This window comes from Scyliorhinus canicula, chromosome 1 (genome assembly GCF_902713615.1).
Source record: "Scyliorhinus canicula chromosome 1, sScyCan1.1, whole genome shotgun sequence".
NCBI lineage: Eukaryota > Metazoa > Chordata > Chondrichthyes > Carcharhiniformes > Scyliorhinidae > Scyliorhinus > Scyliorhinus canicula.
The window spans coordinates 64,500,566-64,520,296 of NC_052146.1; the positions used below are offsets into that span (position 1 = coordinate 64,500,566).

The 19,731-nt window shown below is 43.6% G+C and overlaps 1 protein-coding gene across 2 annotated transcripts in view; it reads right to left on the minus strand.

Annotated features, from left to right (window-relative positions):
* Window positions 1-17,961, minus strand: part of rnf10 (ring finger protein 10) — a 55,227-nt gene extending 37,266 nt beyond the window's left edge. For both annotated transcript variants that reach the window (XM_038791671.1, XM_038791681.1), the window contains exons 1-5: window positions 17,503-17,961; window positions 8,918-9,108; window positions 4,561-4,769; window positions 3,499-3,589; window positions 1,928-2,112 (exon numbers count right to left, since the gene is read on the minus strand). In XM_038791671.1, coding sequence (XP_038647599.1) covers window positions 1,928-2,112; window positions 3,499-3,589; window positions 4,561-4,769; window positions 8,918-9,108; window positions 17,503-17,596 — 770 coding nt within the window. In that variant the 5' untranslated portion in view covers window positions 17,597-17,961. The remainder of the gene's footprint in view (window positions 1-1,927; window positions 2,113-3,498; window positions 3,590-4,560; window positions 4,770-8,917; window positions 9,109-17,502) is intronic.
* Between the last annotated feature and the right edge of the window lie 1,770 nt (window positions 17,962-19,731).

The following is a 19,731-nucleotide window of genomic DNA, read 5'->3' on the forward strand; positions in this document are numbered from 1 at the left end:
TAAAAATATAACTCAAATATCACAACTTGAAAAATGCAGTTGTGGAAAATGCAGAAACATTTCAAATCAAATTCACATCAAAGCTCTAAAACCTAGGACTTGGCTCCTCACTGTGCAACTGGATCCTCACTGCAACTGGATCCTCAACTTTCTGACCCATAAACCACAATCAATAAGAATAAACACCTCCTCCACGATAGTTCTCAACACAAGGCTGCGTACTTAGCCCCCTACTATATTCCCTATACAAACACGACTACGTGGCAAAATGTGGCTCCATCTCCATTTACAGGTTTGCTGACGTCCGTAGTGGGTTGGATCGCAAAGAACGTAGAGTCAGAATACAAGAGGAAGATAGACAACCTTGTGGAATGGTGTAACAACAATCTCTCCCTTAATGCCAGCAATCCCGTACCAGACTCCCGAACAGGCGCCGGAATGTGGCGAGTAGGGGTTTTTCACAGTAACTTCATTTGAAGCCTGACAATAAACGATTTTCATTCATTTCATTTCAAAACTAAAGAGCTGGTCAGAAGCAAAGTATTGTGCACGCCCGTCTGCATCAATAGCTACTACCAAGAAAGCACAACAGTGCCCATACTTCCTTGGAAACTAAGGAAATTCAGCATTTCCACATTGACTCTTATTACAGGTGAACCATAGAAAGCACCCATCTGGCTGCATCTCAGCCTGGTACGGCAACTGCTCGGCCCAAGACCGTAAGGAGCCTCAGAGTCACAAACACCACCCAGTCCATCACACAAACCCACAGCCCATCCATTGACTCCATCTGCACCTCCAGCTGCCTTGGGAAAGCATCAAAGACCCCTCCCACCCAGCTTACTCACTCTTCTAACTTCTTCCATTGGGCAAGAGATACAAGATTCTGAGAACATGCTCGAGCAGGTTCAAAAACAGCTCCTTCCCTGCTGTTACCAGACTCCTAAACTCTCTTATGGACTGATTTGATTAATACTACACTCCTGTATGCTTCACCCGATTCCTGTGTCTATGTATTTACATCGTGAACCTGGTGTTACCCCATTACGTATCTTCTTTTCATGACTAAATGATCTGCTGCATACAATCCAATGCTATGGCTCTGACATTATAAATGGGTCACAGATTAGCAAAGAGTGCTTACTAACAGCATATTTCATTAGGTCACTATTGTTATTCATAATGGCACAAGATGAACAGAGATTACAACCGCTATTTCAATGCAGTCTGCTACACAAATTGCTTCATGCATGGTCCCCATTCACTCTTCCTCACGCAACAATATTAATTTCCAAGGTGAATAAACCCTCTCTTGCATTAAGATGTTTACTCAAATCACACTATAATGATCTGTGACTTGTGAACTAAGCAAGCAATTAGCGAGTATTTTTAAACTGCATCATATTAAAACCTATCTACCAATTTTACTGGCCAAAAAGTTAGAATTTCAGATTTATGCAGCTCTAACCAAGTAAATTCCTATTTAATCATTAGAATAATTTTCAATTAGCATCTCAGCATGTTATCTTTTTTCATAATGCTGGAGGGAAGAAAATCATCACATCAAAGTAGGTTTTAACAGTTCATTTAGCATTATATTGAACTACTGGTTATTCTGAAAAGGCAAAACTACTTTGCAAACGTTACACGAACAATTCTTTTTTTTTTAATTTAGAGTACCCAATTAATTTTTTCCAGTTAAGGGGCACTTTAGCATGGCCAATCCACACGGACAGTGACCGGGGTCGGGATCGAACCAGTTTCTTGGCGCCGTGAGGCAACAGTGCTACCCACTGCCACCGTGCTGCCATATCACACAAGCAATTCTAACAAATATTTTGACAAGGCATATTTTCCTAATGCAAGATTTGTTTGCAAATAGAAAGGAACCAAAACTATATTGCTGGAAAGTAATTCTAATTCTCACCTCTTGAGGTCTACTTTATGTACAGCCTCATAACAGATGGGGCATTTCCCCCACGTTTTCTCACGGAGGGAGAGATAGTGGAGAATACAAGCCCAACAGTAGATGTGCCCACAGCGAGTTATCTTTGCAGCAGAGGGAGGATACAAGCAGATTGGACACGAAGGAACTTCATGACTACAAATGCGCTAGAAAATAAAAACACACTTTAGTAATCTTAATCAGAGATCAGATCAAGAACAGATCAATTTTGACCCTCCAAAGAAACAAAGCTTGGTAATGTCAGACAACACTTCAACAAAGGGGAATGGATATCTTAATTCTTCCATATATCTTGTATTCTCTTTTCTCCCGTGTACTAGTTCATTTCACTTTTCAAAGCATCCAATCACTTCCTGTTGTAGCAAGTTCCAAATTCAAACCACTATGAAGAAATGTTTCACTCCCCTATTTGTTAACTACAAGTGGAAACATTCTCTTTGCATTCACTCCTATCCAACCCATTCAGTTTATAAACTGAGAAGCCCCAATTTGTTTAAGCTTGCCAATAGCTGTACTTGCTCAGTTGTTTTAAATCCTGTTTACACTCTCCTGTGCTATGGTCTTTTTGTAGTATGAAGTTTAGAACTATGCACGATACTCCAAGTGTGGTCTGAGCAGGTTCCTATAAAGCGTTTAACATAATTTCACTACTTTGAAACCATAGAAATAATCAGTAAGGTTATCATGTTTAATTATTTCACTTTTGCTGCTTTTAATTATTTGCTCACCTGTATCCCTAGAATCCCTTTGCTCATTTACTCCATTTAGTTTGTTTTGAGGTGCCAATGATGCTGCTATTTTCCTATCACAAAGCTGCTCAAATTCTGCTTTGTACATGAGGTTCTAGATCCAGCTAATTCAAGACTGTCTCCAAAGAGAGAGTTTGATAAACCTAATCTGCCCTCTTCAATTAAATTCAATCAATTGCCTAGCTTTGAGCTAGAACTAAGAATAATAATCACTTATTGTCACAAGACGACTTCAATGAAGTTACTGTGAAAAGCCCCTAGTCGCCACATTCCAGCACCTGTTTGGGGAGGCCGGTACAGGAATTGAACACGCTGCTACATTACAAGCTAACTGTTTAGCACACTGGGGCTAAACCAGCCCCTTGCACTTTCAAGCAACTGACACACATGGTGGGAGTACAAGAAAATGTAAAGGGGGAGAGCAACAGATATGCAAGTGAAGTATCAGATGGTTTAGGATTAAATCACTAACAGTAGTAATTTAGAACCTCTAATTAACATCCAAATCCAGGCAAATATGATTTAACTACTCAGGTTTACAGTTCTTTCTGGACACAGAAATTTCTCAATCATGGGCAATGAAGATCTTTATGGATCATGGGCAATGCAGAAAGCAGGTTTACTGAAACGGAGAATAGCTTCCTCAAAGTATATTCTTAAATGGTTATAAAGGGTTCAACAACAAACTCCATTTTAAACACCTGTTGTGTTTTCTGCTCTCCAATTCACTAACATTGCTGGTGAAATCAAACTACATCCCAACTACACATGTATGATACTCACCACCTGCTGGACAAAGTTCCAGTTCACCAACATATCGGGGTCAACAAAGTGAACAGTGTAGTCCTGTTCCTCTGAGACCACAAACTGACAGCTTGAAAATAAAATGGAAAATTAGTCATTTAAAACAGATGCTTAAATTAGCCTTCGCAGGCAGCTATTTACAGTTTGTGATGCTACTATTTTTCCTTTGGTCCCATCTCTTATGGGCTACAAAACAATTCGGTGCATGAACAGTGACCAGAATTTCAGCAGTACCGTCTTGAGAAGACAGTGAAATGATCATGTGCATTTTACAGCAGCTATCTCTCGAAAGCAACCAACAGCTGGACCTTTGGGAACAAATTTCACAAAAAGGGAAAAATAATAAATTTCAAATTCTCCCTCGAAGTGGCATTCTAGCAAAAACCATATCCAGAAAATATGAACTGTACCCTCTTCCTTCCCCCACACCTTTCTGATGAACAATACTCAACAGCACTTTTTTAAAAAAAATGCAAATTTAGGGTACCCAGTTCATTTTTCCCCCCAGTTAAGGGGCAATTTAGCATGGCCAAACCACCTACCCTACACATTTTTGGGGTTGTGGGGGGTGAGACTCGCAGACACTGGGAGAATGTACAAACTCGGTCACAAACAGTGACCCAGGGCCAGGCTCGAACCCAGGTCCTCAGCGCTGTGAGGCAGCAGTGCAAACCACTGCACCGTTGTACCACCCTTTCAACAGCATTTCAACAAAAAGCATTTGGTGCAGCAATTAAATCATTGGTGTCATTGACCTTTGGCAGAGTAATGTAGTTTTACTGTAGATCATGTCATGCTAAATTTGACCAAGAATGATTCAGACACTTTAGCATCAAGTAAGAGAAGTTTTCAATTGCTGGCCCAAGCACCAAAGCAGCATTTAAACTTCTGAACTATATAGGAGGAACAATGCTCACATCACATGCCAAATATGCTGGAAAGTAGCTGAGTTGGTGTCTGTGCATAACCACAATTCTTCCTTGCCAAATAAGATAACAAACAAGTCCAGATCACTGGATTCATGTTGTGTCTTTCACTTACTTGGCCTGCAAAAACTGCTCCTTGTTGAATGGCTTGTGTTTATGTCCCCATTTGTTTCTTCTTCCCCAGCCTCCATGGCAATTACCATCATAATGAAAGCCTGACTGTCCACGAGGTTCAAATGTAAAGTTTAACAAGTGGTTTAGGCTTATCTTCTTGGGTCCAGTAAACTGGGCAGGACTGAATTCTGCCCTCCGCACCTCTGCTACCTGTAAATAGAGGAAACGGTCTTATTTTGTGTAGCAGTTCAAATTTCAATAGCATGTCCCACTATGATGTCCTCACTATATTTTTCCCCCCATACTCCACCTCACAAGGTCAGGACTCGTGCTAAATTCCTATCTCAATCTCAAAGTTACAAACCATAGTAAATGCCACAAAGTGCAAAAGAAACGATCTATAGAGTATATCAAAAAGCCCACAAATATGAGGAAAGAGATTGGTGAGAAGAAATGGTGACATAACAGTAATCTCGTCAGTGCAACTAGGGAAATGGTACACATGTTGAATCATTACTTTGCATCAATATTTACAGTGGAGGAAGAGCTTAGCATGCCAGAAATCTCAAGAAAACAAATACTGAACAAGGGAAGCTCAGAATAATCTAAGTAAAGTAACAGAAAAACAAATAATGACACCAAAGAGCAACAAAACTCCAGGTTCAGATAACTTTCATCTCAGGGTTTCAAAGACAGTAGGTATAAACATTGCATACATCTCAACTAAACTATGTGAAGGTTTTCTAAATTCTATTACCAGCGCAATTTGGAAAATTCTACGTCATTGTTATCAGTGAATTAGAGACCAGTTATGTTGTAGCTGCCACCTGTTGTCAGTTGAGTCTAAGGATAGAAATGGTTCAATGGACCAGAATATCCTGTTGTAAAAGGGTAAGCTATGCTTGGCAAACCTGGTTCCATTTTTTTTTGGAGAGGTGACTAAAGTAGCAGAAAGGGGAATGCCCATGGTGTGGACATAAATGCACCCAGATGTATTTATGCATAGATGTCAGGAGAGGTGGAGAGCGCAATTAATATAGCATATAGTATCCTGGGCTTTAGTAGGGGCATAGTGTATCATAGAATTTACAGTGCAGAAGGAGGCCATTCGGTCCATCGAGTCTGCACCGGCTCCTGGAAAGAGCACCCTATCCCCATAACCCAGTAACCCCACCCAACACTAAGGGCAATTTATGTTGGCCAATCCACCTAACCCACACGTCTTTGGACTGTGGGAGGAAACCGGAGCACCCGGAGGAAACCCACGCACACACGGGGAGGATGTGCAGACTCCGCACAGACAGTGACCCAAGCCGGAATCGAACCTGGGACCCTGGAGCTGTGAAGCAATTGTGCTATCCACAATGCTACCGTGCAAGGAAGATATGCTGAACTTGCACAAGATACTAGTTGGGCCTCAGATGGAGTAGTGTGCAGTTCTGCACAACACACTGTAGGAAGGATGTGAATACATTGAGGGGGTGCAGAGGAGGTTTACAAGAAAATGTACCAAGGATGAGAATTTCAGTTATACGGATAGATTGGAGATTGGGACTGTTCTCCTTGGAGAGAAGGCCAAGAGAAATTTTGATGCTCAAAATCATGAGGGGGCTGAAAAGAGCAGAAAGAAAGAAACTGTTCCCACTCAAACTGATTTTCAAAGAAAGCAGTGTGATGAGGAAAACTTTCACACAAGTGGTTTGGATCTGGAATGCGCGGCCTTGAAATGGAGGCAGGTTCAATTGAGGCATTGAAGAGGACATCAGATTTATTTTCATAGAAACAAAAGTTCAGGGGTATGCGGAAAACGCAGTCACGAAATCATAATGCTCAGTTGGAAACCAGTGCAGACATGGGCTAAATGGCTTCTTCTTCGCCATAACAATTCTGTGATTTAAATGCACTTTCAGACAGTGGATAAAGTATCTCATAAGTGAGCTAAAATTGAACGTCATGGATTGAAAACAGGTTGGTCAGAAAATTGGTTGGGCAGTAGGAGATGGTGAATAATGAACATGTACTCTACTGGCAGGACGAGACTAGTGGCATCCTACAAGATTTGATGTTAGGATCTTAAGTATTCACCGTATTCATTAACTTAGATGATGTGATGGAAATCTGCATATTCAAATTTGCCAATGACAATATATGGAACTGTAAGCACGCAGATTGAATCAAAGAAACATTGATAGACTAAATGAACGAACAAAACTGTGGCAAATGAATGTCACATACAGGAACTGAAGATGATCAAAATGGCTAATGAAATGCTGGTCTTTAGGCAACCAGAATACAAGGGGCAAAAGTCTTGGGCTAGAAACACCAGGAGTACTATGAGCAGTTCTGACCATAGCTAAAGCATAAATTGACCTTAGAGGGGGACATAGCAAAGGCTTACCAGAAGGACAGTTAACCCTTGAATCATTCAAACTAGAGTTGTATTTGCTGGAATTGAAGGTTAATGAGGTGATTTTCAAGACTTAACGGGAACAGATAGGGTAGAGAAAGAAACTATTACCACTGGCTGGGGAGGTAAGCACTGGGAGATACTTTCTACACACCAAGATAACAGAAGTACAGAACACTTACATAAACAGCAATTGATGTTAAATCAACTATAAATATTCAAACGGAGATTGATAGATTTCTTTTTAAATAATTTTTATTACGATTTTCACAAAATATAAACAAAACAATATTAACAAAACACCCAGGCTCGCAAACCTCCCATCCACAAACAGGTCCTTCAACCTCCTAATACCTACCCTGTGCCAACCCAGAAATCCGCCAACGATGCTCCCTGGAACAAACCGGTGGTTCCCCCGTATCGGGGACTCCATCGAGCCCCCCACCTCTCCCCTATGCCGTCTCCATTGCCCCCAAATTTTGATGGTAGCCGCCACCACCGGGCTCGTGGTATACCTCGTTGGCGGGAGCGGCAACAGCGCCGTTACCAGCGCCTCCAGGCTCGTGTCCACACAGGACGCCATCTCCATCCTCTTCCATGCTGCCCCTTCCACGTCCATTACCCACTTACGCACCATTGCTGCATTGGCAGCCCAATAGTACCCACAGAGGTTGGGTGCCACCCCCCCCCCCCCCCCCCCCCCCCCGCCCCAAAACACCCTTCTCACCCTCGGGGTCCCATGCACCCATACAAATCCCGTAATACTCCTGTTAACTCTCCTAAAAAAGGCCTTCGGGATAAGGATGGGAAGGCACTGGAACAGGAACAAAAACCTCGGGAGCACCGTCATCTTGACGGACTGCACCCTACCCGCCAGCGGTAACATATCCCACCTTTTAAACTCCTCCTCCATTTGCTCCACCAACCTTGTGAGGTTAAGCTTATGCAGGGCCCCCCAGCTCCTAGCCACCTGGACTCCCAGGTACCTAAAGCTCCTCCCTGCCTGCTTCAGTGGGAGCCTACCAATCCCCTCCTCCTGATCCCCCGGGTGCACCACGAACAGCTCGCTCTTACCCAGGTTGAGCTTATACCCAGAGAAGCCCCCAAATTCGCTGAGAATCCTCATCACCTCCGGCATTCCCTCCACCGGGTCCGCCACATGCAGCAACAGGTCGTCCGCATACAGCGACACTATGCTCCTCCCCACCCCGCACCTGGCCCCTCCAGTTCCCCGACTCCCTCAACGCCATGGCCAAGGGCTCAATTGCCAACACAAAGAGCAAGGGGGACAGGGGACATGCCTGTCTCGTCCCCCGGTGCAGCCGAAAGTACTCCGACCTCCTCCTATTCGTGGCTACACTCGCCATCGGGGCCTCAAAGCAGCTTCACCCAACGGACAAATCCCTCCCCAAACCCAAATCTTTCCAACACCTCCCACAGATACACCACTCGATTGATAGATTTGTTAACCAGAGGGATATGGATGTATGGAGTTTGAGCCTCAAATATGCCATGATCTTATTGAATGCTGGAACAGACTCTAGGGTAGGCTAGGTGGCATACATAGTAGCTACTTGCACACAGTACAACAGGATATTTGACACTGGGCTATTACAGCAGAGCCTAAACAATTTCATCCTTCCACACACAACTGACATTAACACTGCCCTAGAAAACCAATGCAACAAACTCTTCTGATCCCCAAGTTCCAGCATTAAGAAGTACACCTTGATTAAAAATGGCTAACTCTGCATGCAGGGTTTGAGCCTAGAACCTTGCAGCCTGAACAACAGCTGATGGCCAGACATCTGTTGGGAAGGAACAGGACTTACAGCTTTGAACATGCTCCAAACTTTAATTTTTCCCCATTCCAATGACCCCAAAAATCAAAAGGTCATCGAATTGCACCATACGTCTATTAAATCACCACTGTAAAAATGCTCAATCTCACCTCTTCCCGTCTACCACCATTACCAAAAGTGCTAAAGGATTTGTTGCCACCACGTGCAGGGGGTCTCTTGTCAAAAGCTTTGCTTTTCTGTGGATTGGTGCGGCGGGTCTGGCTAGATATATTTTCACTTTTGGGAAAAGCTGGGTCTCGTTTCCTGTTGTAACGTCTTGATCCAGTTCCACCTTTACCATCTGCAGAAATATTTTTTAAAACATTCATTTTTAGTCCACACAAATAGAACTTTCAACTTGAATAGGAAATCCAAGGATAATACTACATGCACTGCTCCAAGGAATTAGCACAACCCAATGTTGGATGCTCGAATCTCAAATACATATATGAGAATGTTAAAGTAGTTACTCTTGTAGGCAAATTCACACCTGTAAATAATCCTTCCTTTCAATCATGCCCCGAATTTAGATACAAAAAACTTTCCCTCTCGTAATCAAAATAAATGTGACCAGAATACAAATCCAGTCATTGTGTAAATCAAAATGTAAAGCAGGGATTCCTTCAGACCTAGTAGTCAAACGCTTTTCTCTTAAAAATAAATTTAAAGTACCCAAATCATTTTTTCCAATTAAGGGGCAATTTAGCATGGCCAATCTACCTACCCTGCACATCTTTGGGGTGTGAGGGCGAAACCCATGCAAACCCAGGGAGAATGTGCAAATCCACACAGACAGTGACAGAGCTAGGAACAATCCTGGGACCTCGGCGCCATGAGGCAGCAATGCTAACCACTGCGCCACCGTGCTGCTCCGACAACTGTTTTTTTTAATTAGAGCTTGCAGGCAGTGTATTAAAGTACAAGCAGTAATGCATCACTTTAGCAAATTCTAAATAAAGGCCACTGTTCTCTTTATTCTCCTCTACTAGAAATAAGCAGCCATTATAACAATTACAGAAAGACAGTGGAGAATTGGATCATTCTATTCAATGGTTTTAATGGTGAATTTAGGTTCTTTATTAGATAGGAAAGTAGTTGCACGCTACATTTAGAAGCATTGAACTTGGAAGGGCTTTGGAACGGGGTGCAGTATAGATTTAGTAGGATTATACCTGGACCCGTGTTCAAGCTGCAAGGAATGATTGTACAAACGATTGGAAGAGTTGTATTTGCTGGAAACTAGATGCATAAACAATGATTTTATTGTAATGCAAGATATTTATCAGAACAGATATTCTCTCCCAAACCACGCTACTCCAGCTAGTAAGAGAATGCAGGATTAGAGGAGATTCAAAGATTCAGAGACAGACTTTTAAAGAGTGAGTAACAATCCTTCAGAACTCTGGCAAGTGGAAGATGATGCCAGATCAGTTGTTAATCTTAACACTGAGATAGACAGTTTTTCAGTAGACTAAAGTATCAAGGGATATCGAGCAAATGCAGTTATGTAGAGTTGGATTGCAAATCAGCCATCTCATTGAATAGCAGAAAAAGTTAAAGTGGCTTAAATGGCCTACTCTTGTCTCTCCTGTATTTGCAATATAGAATAAATTTAAATGGTTAAAAAGTTGTAAAAGAACAGTTTATCAGAACATGTAATTTTCACTAATAATGCAAGGTGAACCAGGATTAGATCAACAGAAATAAGCTTCTCAAACTCCATTTACTGTCTTCATTAATACTGTTCTGAAAGTTAATATTGATAGGTCATGTGTGTCAATGACTTGAGATTAGAGATTCACAAGCTCAATGCCTCTATTCAATGTACTGCATCGAGAAGCCGCATTACACAGATCTCACAGCGACTCAGGGTTGAAAATTCCTTGGTATTTTGAGTGCACAGCTTAAAACTTTAAAAACATTCACCAAGGCAAAACTGGTCAAAATTGAAAACAACGTACTTCACAATGGAGCTCACGTCGACTATTTAAATGTTTGGAAAACACCAAGCAGATTAATCAAACAGCCATTCGCCAGCATCTCCAGCTATCAGGTCAACAGCACTTATTGACATCAAAGTGGGTCACACCCAAACCCAAGAGTGAATGCCTCTATTCAATGTACTGCATTGTCAATGAATTGTAACCAGGTGAGAAAGGAAAAAAAGAGAAGAAATTTGCACCATGTAATTTAAATGTGTTAGTTTGAACAAAAAGTTGCTTATTTTAACACCAAAAGAAAAGGGTAGACAGGGCCATACAAAACCTTGACATAGTATTGAATTTTCAGGATTGAGTAAAGAAACTTCCACCAGCTTTCACCACACTTATCATGAAACTAAATTACAGCAGCCTTGTATTGACAAATAAATCCAAAATAAGCATGAAATTCAATCAATTGAGCAGAACATTCAAGGAAATTTTTTTTAAAACATTAACTACCTACACATTTAGCAACCTGATATGTATTATCAATATTCACCTGCTTCATCTGTCATAACTGCTCATGTAAGTAACAAATTCTTATCACTCCAAAACATGTCTCAAAGCATGTCAACATGTTGGAACACTGCCGAAATATGGATTAAACAGGACAATCTGCAGAACACAGCAAGTTGAAACAAAACAGCTTTCTTTGCAGAGTGCCATTAATGTAATTAGAGGCAGAGGTGTGTTGACAGAGAACTTCAAGAGTTTGAAGCCAAGGCAACTGAAGGCAACATAGTAGGGAAATTATAATTGCATAAGCACAAAAGGCCACAATTAGAAGAGTGCAGATATCTGAGGGTTGTGGGGGTTGACAAGGATTACTGAGAGGACAGGGTTAATGAGGGATTCAAAAATAAGATGGAAAATCAAAATCATAGAATCTACAATGCAGAAGGAGGCCATTCGGCCCATCAAGCCTGCATCGGCCCTGACAAAGAACACCCTACTCAAGCCGACAGTAACCCCCACTTAACCTTCTTAGACACTAAGTGCAATTTAGCATGGCCAATCCACCTAACCCATACATCTTTGGAATGTGCATACTCCACACGGACAGTGACCCAAGCCAGGATTCGAACCTTGGACCCTGGAGCAGTGAAGCAATTGTGCTAACCACTATGCTACCATGCTGAAGCAAAATATTGCTTCACCCTGGACAATGTGGGTTAAGCAAGCACAGGGGCGAGTGGGGAATAGCTTGCTGCAAGCCAAAACACTAGCAGAGGATTGCTGACCACAAGCCTATGGAGGGTAGAATGCAGGAGAGCAGCCAGGAGCATTGGAATATGTCTAATGGAAAGGGAGGCATGGATGAGGACTTCCGCAGCATATAAACGGAGACAGAAATAAAGTCAGACATTGCTGCCGATGTATAAATAGACAATCGTAGCGATGGCACAAATACGAGGTGCAAGTTCACCACAGGATTAATTGTCACGATAGTTGACCGCTTCAGATTCCTAGGTGTGCACATCAAGAATCTACCCTAGTCCACCCACGCCGACACTACGACCAAGAAAGTGCAACAGCACCTACATTTCCTCAGGAAACTAAGGGAATTTGGCATGTCCACATCGACTCATCAAATTTTACAGATGCACCACAGAAAACATCTCATCTGGCTGTAGCAAAGCCTGGTATGGCAACTGCTCTACCCAAGATAGCAAGAAACTAGAGTCGCAAACGTGAACCCAGTCCAGTCCATCACGTAAACCCACCTCCCAGCCATTGACTGTCTACACCGCCTGCATGCCCCCTCCCACCCAGGTTATTCACTCTTCCAACTTATCCCATTGGGCAGGAGGTACAAAAGTCTGAGAACACGCACTAACTGTTGCCAGACTCCTGAATGATTCTATTATGGACTGATCTAGTCTCCTCACATATCTTCTCCACTGATTAGTACTGCACTCCATATACTTCATCCAATGTCTGTGTCTATGTATTTACATTGTGTATTTGTGTATGTCCTATTTTTTTTATTCATGTATGGAATGATCTGTCTGGACTGTACACAGAACAATACTTTTCACTATCTCAGTACATGACAGTAAAGCAAATCCAAATGTGACACAAGGTTATGAACAGACTGGCTTAATCTCATACCATCTCCAGGGAGAGGGATGCAGCCAGTAGCTGGGAGCAGGCTTTACAGCAGGGTCTGCAAACAATGGCTTCAGTCTTCCCAATATTTAATTGGAGGAAATTCCTGCTCACCCAGTATTGGTTTTAACTGAGCAGCTTGATAATTTAGCAAGAATGAAGTAGAGAGAAGTGGTGGTGAAGGAGAGCTGGGTGTCATCTGCATACATGTGAAAACCAATACTGATTACAGAAGATGTCACTAAGGGGAAGTATGTAGGTGAGAAATAGAAGGGGGCCGAAGGTACATCCTTGGGGACAGGGATAGCAGTGCAGGAGCAGGAAGAGGAGCAACTGCAAATTATTCTCTGGCTAGGATTAATACAAGACAAATGGAACCACATGAGAGCAGCCTAACCAACTAGGTAATGGTAAAGACATGTCGGAGGAGGATGCTGGTCAACAGCGTCAAAGTCTGCCAGCAAGTTTCATTTGAAAGTTTGATAAAAGCACTTTTGGACTTTACCTGGGGCAGAAGCTTGATTGCAAGGTTCAGACATGAGTTCCAAGAAAGATGGGAACAGATTTAGCAGGCGACAACGCACTCAAGGGCTTGGGAGAGAAAAGGGAAGTTGGTGAGGGGACGTTAGCGAGTAAAGATGGATGGATCCTGTTTTTTTTGTGGGGTAGGGAAGAGCATTGATAACAGTATGTTTAAAGATGACAACTTGAGAGAACAGTTTACAAACTTAGCCAGGAAATCTGGGTGATCCAACAGTTCAGTGGGAACAGGACAGAGCACAGGACATGACTTGCATGGTTCAAACATGGACAAAAGAGCTGACCAGGACATCACAGTCGCACAGTGGGTAGCAATGTTGCTTCACAGCTCTAGGGTCCCAGGTTTGATTCCCAGCTTGGGTCACCATGTGGAGTCTGCACGTCCTGTTTTCCCCATGTCTGCGTGGGTTTCCTCCCCCAAGTCCCAAAAGACGTGCTGTTAGGCAATTTGGACATTCTGAATTTTCTGTGTACCCAAAGAGGTGCCGGAATGTGGCAACTAGGCACTCTTTACAGTAACTTTATTGCAGTGTTAACGTAAGCCTACCTATTGTGACAATAAAGATTATAAAAGAATGCCAGAGGCGAGGCGAGAGTGGCTGCCCTTGACATCATGGCAGCTTTGGACAAGGTATGGCATCAAGGAGCCCCGAGTCAATGGGAATCAGGAAGAAAACTCTGCTGGTTGGAGTCACCTGGCAAAGGCAGATGGTTATGGTGGTTGGAGGTCAAACATCTCAGCTCCAGCACATCACTGCAAGAGTCCCTCATGGTAGTAACCTCAGCTGCTTCATTAGTGACCTCGCTTCAATCATAAGGTAGGGATGTTTGCACAATATTCAGCATCATTCACAACTCCTCAGATAACAAAACAATCCATGTCCAAATGCAACAACACCTGGACAATATCTAGGCTTGGGCTGACAAGTTACATTTGCAGCAAACAAGTGCCAGGAATCTCCAACAAGAGGGGATCTAAGCAGCACCCCCTGGATAGTCATGGCATTACCATCACTGAATTCATACATGATGTGGAGATGCCGGCGACTGGGGTGAGCACAGTAAGAAGTCTTACAACACCAGGTTAAAGTCCAACATGTTTGTTTCAAACACTAGCTTTTGGAGCACTGCTGAGGAAGGAGCAGTGGTCTGAAAGCTAGTGTTTGAAACAAACTGTAGCCACCAGGGTTGGCCACTTCCCCACACAAAATGGAAGAACGCAAAGGTTGCAGGGAAAACTGGACAATTATAAAGAGACAAGCAGTTTGCAGAAGTTCATGTGTATTCTGGCTGCAAAGGCGGCAGACAGCACCGAAACCAGCAGTTTGCATATTAATGAAGCGATCCCCGGGAACAATGGATACAACGATTAGCTACAATTGAGACATTCTATGGCAGGTCAGACTTCCCGGCACCAACGGGGTCTGAAACAAAAGGAAACAAACCAGTTAGGAAGAACCGCCCCGCGATCGAGGGACAGCCTCAGTATTGGGGGATTTGTACCAATCGATTGGGATGAGACCCAATCGATTGACAGTAGGATCGGGGTCCGCCCAAAAGGGCACGAAGCCCCTGGGACCTATAAAAGTCAGGTCCCAAGTTTAGTTCGCTCTCTTAGCCGGCCCTCCCAGCAGAACACCTTTGCAGCAGCTCTCTAAGAACTTGACCGTGAGAAGGAGAGGCCTGGCCAACAGCTACACCGACAAGTAAGTGTCCAACCAACGCTCGCTACGAGAATAGACACTCCTGACCCCTTAGCCCATACCAACTGGGAAGTCTGCAGTCTCAGGACAGAACAAGAGGCCGTTGTTCCCTGATCCAGTGGGTTCCCTTATCGAAGATAAGTATTGGCTTATAGTGGTAGGAATAGTTTAGCCCACTAGTATTAGTTGCATGAGTATCGAATTACTGTGTAAATAATAAACATGTTTGATTGAACCTTACTAACTGGTGTATTGAGTCATTGATCTGAACTTGAACATCGTGGCGGTATCATAAGGATACCTGGTGACTCTAGAGCTAAGGAATAAAACAGAGCTAATTGAGTGTTAAGCACACACACCAGAACAAGCATGTTGGACTTTAACCTGGTGTTGTAAGACTTCTTACTAATTCATACAATCAACATGCTAATCTTGTTTTTGTAATTTTTTTTTAATCCACCTGATTTGCTTTGTGAACTTCATATAATAATTTGTCAGTGGCCCATTTTCAAGCTGATAAATTGTTGTAGCTTCACCATAATTGAGCCTCTGCTGTGTCCCTCCCTCTACTAGTCCATTTGACCAAATTTCCTTCAGTATTCCACCCGGCCATAGCCCTGAACTTGCATCTTTCTCTAGTTCTTTCCATGGGGCTGGTTTAGCTCACTGGGCTAAATCGCTGGCTTTTAAAGCAGGCCAGCAGCACGGTTCAATCCCCGTACCAGCCTCCCCGGACAGGTGCCGGAATGTGGCGACTAGGGGCTTTTCACAGTAACTTCATTGAAGCCTCCTCGTGACAATAAGCGATTTTCATCTCTCATGCCCTCTCTTGTGCTCAATGTGTTCATTTAAAAAATTCACTTACTGGATGTTGGTGTCACTGGTTAGGCCAACATTTATTGCCCATCCCTAGTCGTCTTTCAGAAGATAGTGGTGGATAGCATTCTTGAACTGCTGCAGTTCTTGAGGTGTAGGTACACCCACCCACTGTGCTACTACGGAGGGAGTTCCAGGATTTTGCCCCAGCGACACCCTGGTGGTTATCATTAATCAGGTGACTGCCAGGGCAGGTCAAAGGCTAGGAATCCTACAGCAAGCAACTCACCTCCTGCCCCCCCCCCCCCCCCCCCAAAAGCCCATCCACCATCTACAAGGCATAAGTCAGGAGTGTAATGAAACACTCTCCAATTGCCTGGATGAGTGCAGCTCCAACAACACTCAAGCTCAACATCACCCGGACAAAACCACCTGCTGGATTGCTCCTCCTTCCACAAACATTCAAACCCTCCACCACCGACAAACAGTTGCAGCTATGTGTACCATCTACAACAGTGGTTCTCAACTGGGGTCCACATGGACCCTGGGGGTCCATGTAACATTACTGGGGGTCCACACAAAAAAAATACCGAATTGGGGGTCCACGGTGATATTTTAGTGGTCCATAGAGCAATTCTATTTCAGAACAATTGTTACTACTGAGAATCAAGTAGAAGAAAAAAATGTTTGTTTTCATGATGAATATTCACCTTTCTCTCTCTCTCTCTCGCACTGACAAAGGTCAAAGAGAGATTATAATCCATACCGGTTGATGACCGTTTTTTTTCATTACATTTCATATTAGAATAAGTTTGGCAACGTACGAAAATACCGCTAATCTGTTTCCAACCCTCACGGTAAGGTCGATGGACTTTAGGATTAGTTTACCACGCATATAAGAAGCATTTTTTCTGTGGAATGGCTATGGGGGTCCACAAAAAAAAATTAAGAGGAAAAGGGGTCCATGGGTTAAAAAAGGTTGAGAACTCCTGATCTACAAGGTGCACTGCAGAATTCCCTCCCTAATAGTACAGTGAGTGGGTGCACCCACACCTCAAGTACTGCAGCAGTTCAAGAATGCTATCCACCACTATCTTCTGAAGGACAACAAGGGTGGGCAATAATTGTTGGCCTAACCAGTGAATTTTAAACATGAACAAATTGAGCTCAAATGAGGGCACGAGAGGTAGGAAAGAACTAGAGAAAGATGCAAGTTCAGGGCTAGGGCAGGGAGGAACACTGAAGTAAATCTGGTCAAATGGGCTAGTAGAGGGAGGGACACAGCAGAGGCTCAATTATGATGAACCTACGACAATTTACCAGCGGAAGATGGGCCACTGACAAACTGTTACCAAATGGAGTTCACAAAGCAAATGAGGTAATTAAAACAAAACAAAAACAAGATTAGCATGTGATTCATCTGGCAACGTACAACAAAGAACCGATGCTCGACCCACTCGGGGGGAGGGGGTGGAAAGGGGAGAGTTTGGAATCGCCTTGTAAACACTAAATGAATGTAAACAGTGTGTGGGGGCCGAGCCCTACCTTGCTTGGTTTTACTGTCGGAAGGTGGCGCCTTGGTGGGTCCTGCCGAAGCGGAGCGTGCAGACTTCTTTTCCATGTCTGGGTCTTCCAGCATCAGCTTCCAGCAGCTCAGTGGGAACGACGTGGCTGGTTGTGCCAACCGATTGTCCACAGGGCATCGCGTAAGTGGGCCTAACTTTAATCTTCATCATGGCGACCTCTGCATCGTGACCAATCTAAAGATGGCGAAAACGAAGAGGGAGCGGAGTCGAGGAGAGAGGAGCGGAGAGAGTGGGGGTGGGGGACGAAGCCGGCTTCAAACAAGCCCTTTCAGATCGAGTTGGAGAGGGTCCAGCTCTTTCGTTTGGCCCCCACCCCGCGCTCCCGAAGGTCTGTAAGGCCGAGCCTGCCTCTTCCAGCCACTTTCCCACTCCGCGCAGAAATGGCGACGAGTCGCCAGAAAGTAACCGGGGGACCCGGATCGAGGCGCTTTTATAGAGGCTGGGAATGCGTTGCGTGCGCATCTGCGCCGAGGCACGCCGGGAAATGTAGTTTTGTTGCACCGAGACCAGAGCGAGGCTCCCTCTGGACAGCCAATGGCAAGCCGGTTTCGCTGTTCACGTGATCCCGGGTCACAGCCGCTCCTCTTCTGACGCTGCTTGCTGAACCAGGGTAGTTGTTTGCAAGTTATGGGAGTGACCAAGGACTGGAGTAGAGAAACATCAGAGAGGATTGCCTCCATGTATGCAGTGACTTTTATAGATAATTTATGTTGGGTTTTTTCCCCCACTTACAAATAAGTCAATTACATAATAAAGTCGCCATAGTCCCAGATGACTATAGGCTGCTTTCCCCTTTGAGGGGGAGAGCTGACCTGGTGTTGGTTTAACCTGAGGATCACCACACCTCAGGCAAGAAGCAAGGTTCAGAAGGCGGGCCTTCATGAAGAACCTCACAAATTGAAGTGAAAAGTAGGGGAGTTCAGCTTTAAGTTCGCTTGTGTTTTCTCTTTGCATATGCTGAGTGACCTAGTGTATATTTTTTGCATCTTTTGTTTGGTTTTTTTGTATGAACCGTGACCCAGAACCTGGGACCTCAGCGTTGAGGCAGCAGTGATAACCACTGTGCATTGTGCTGCGCCACATCTTTTGTATGTTGATACACACTATCTCTGTATAAACATACGGTCTCAGCTCAGTAACGTACTACCAACAACTCCATATGTAGTTATCCTTCAAGGATTGTTAACAAGGTAACAATTAATAATAATCTTTTATTGTCACAAATATGAAGTTACTGTGAAAAGCCCCTAGTCGCCACCCTCTTATTGACTGACCCCATTAACACTACACCCTGTATGCTTCATCCGATGCCAGTGCTTATGTAGTTACATTGTATATCTTGTGTTGCCCTATTATGTATTTTCTTTTATTCCCTTTTCTTCCCATGTACTTAATGATCTGTTGAGCTGCTCGCAGAAAAATACTTTTCACTGTACCTCAGTACACGTGGTAATAAACAAATCCAATCCAATCCAATCTAGCGCCTGTTCGGGTAAGCTGGTACAGGAATTGAACCCGCACTGCTGGCCTCGTTCTGCATCACAAACCAGCTGGCTAGCCCACTGAGCTAAACCAAGCAGTCCGCAAATTTCTTTCAGCTCGCCTATCCAAAAGACTGCATAATTTATAGGAATTAATTCAGAATTCCTTCTCTGAATTCCCATTGAGTGCTAAAACTATTGGTTTCAAGGTTTTAAGAGTTTCCCAAAAACAAAACATTAATTTTCAAATCCTTTAAGAAATAGTATATTGTCAAAGTTAGTAATCCAATCGTCTTGCTCACTTTTTTTTCATTCTACCTTAGTTACTCTATGACTTTACCTCTGAGTCAGACAGGACATTAAACCAAGCTCCCATAATGACCTCTCTGGTGGATGTAAAAGACCCATGGCATTAATTTAAAGAAAATGAAGAGAGTTAGTATTACATAGAACATACAGCGCAGAAGGAGGCCATTTGGCCCATCGAGTCCACACCGGCCCACTTAAGCCCTCACTTCCACCCTATCCCCGGAACCCAATAACCCCTCCTTACCTTTTTGGACACTGAGGGCAATTTAGCATGGCCAATCCAGTGAACCTGCACGTCTTTGGACTGTGGGAGGAAACCAGAACACCTGGAGGTAACCCACACGGACACATGAGAACATGCAGACTCAGCACAGTGACCCAGCAGGGATTTGAACCTG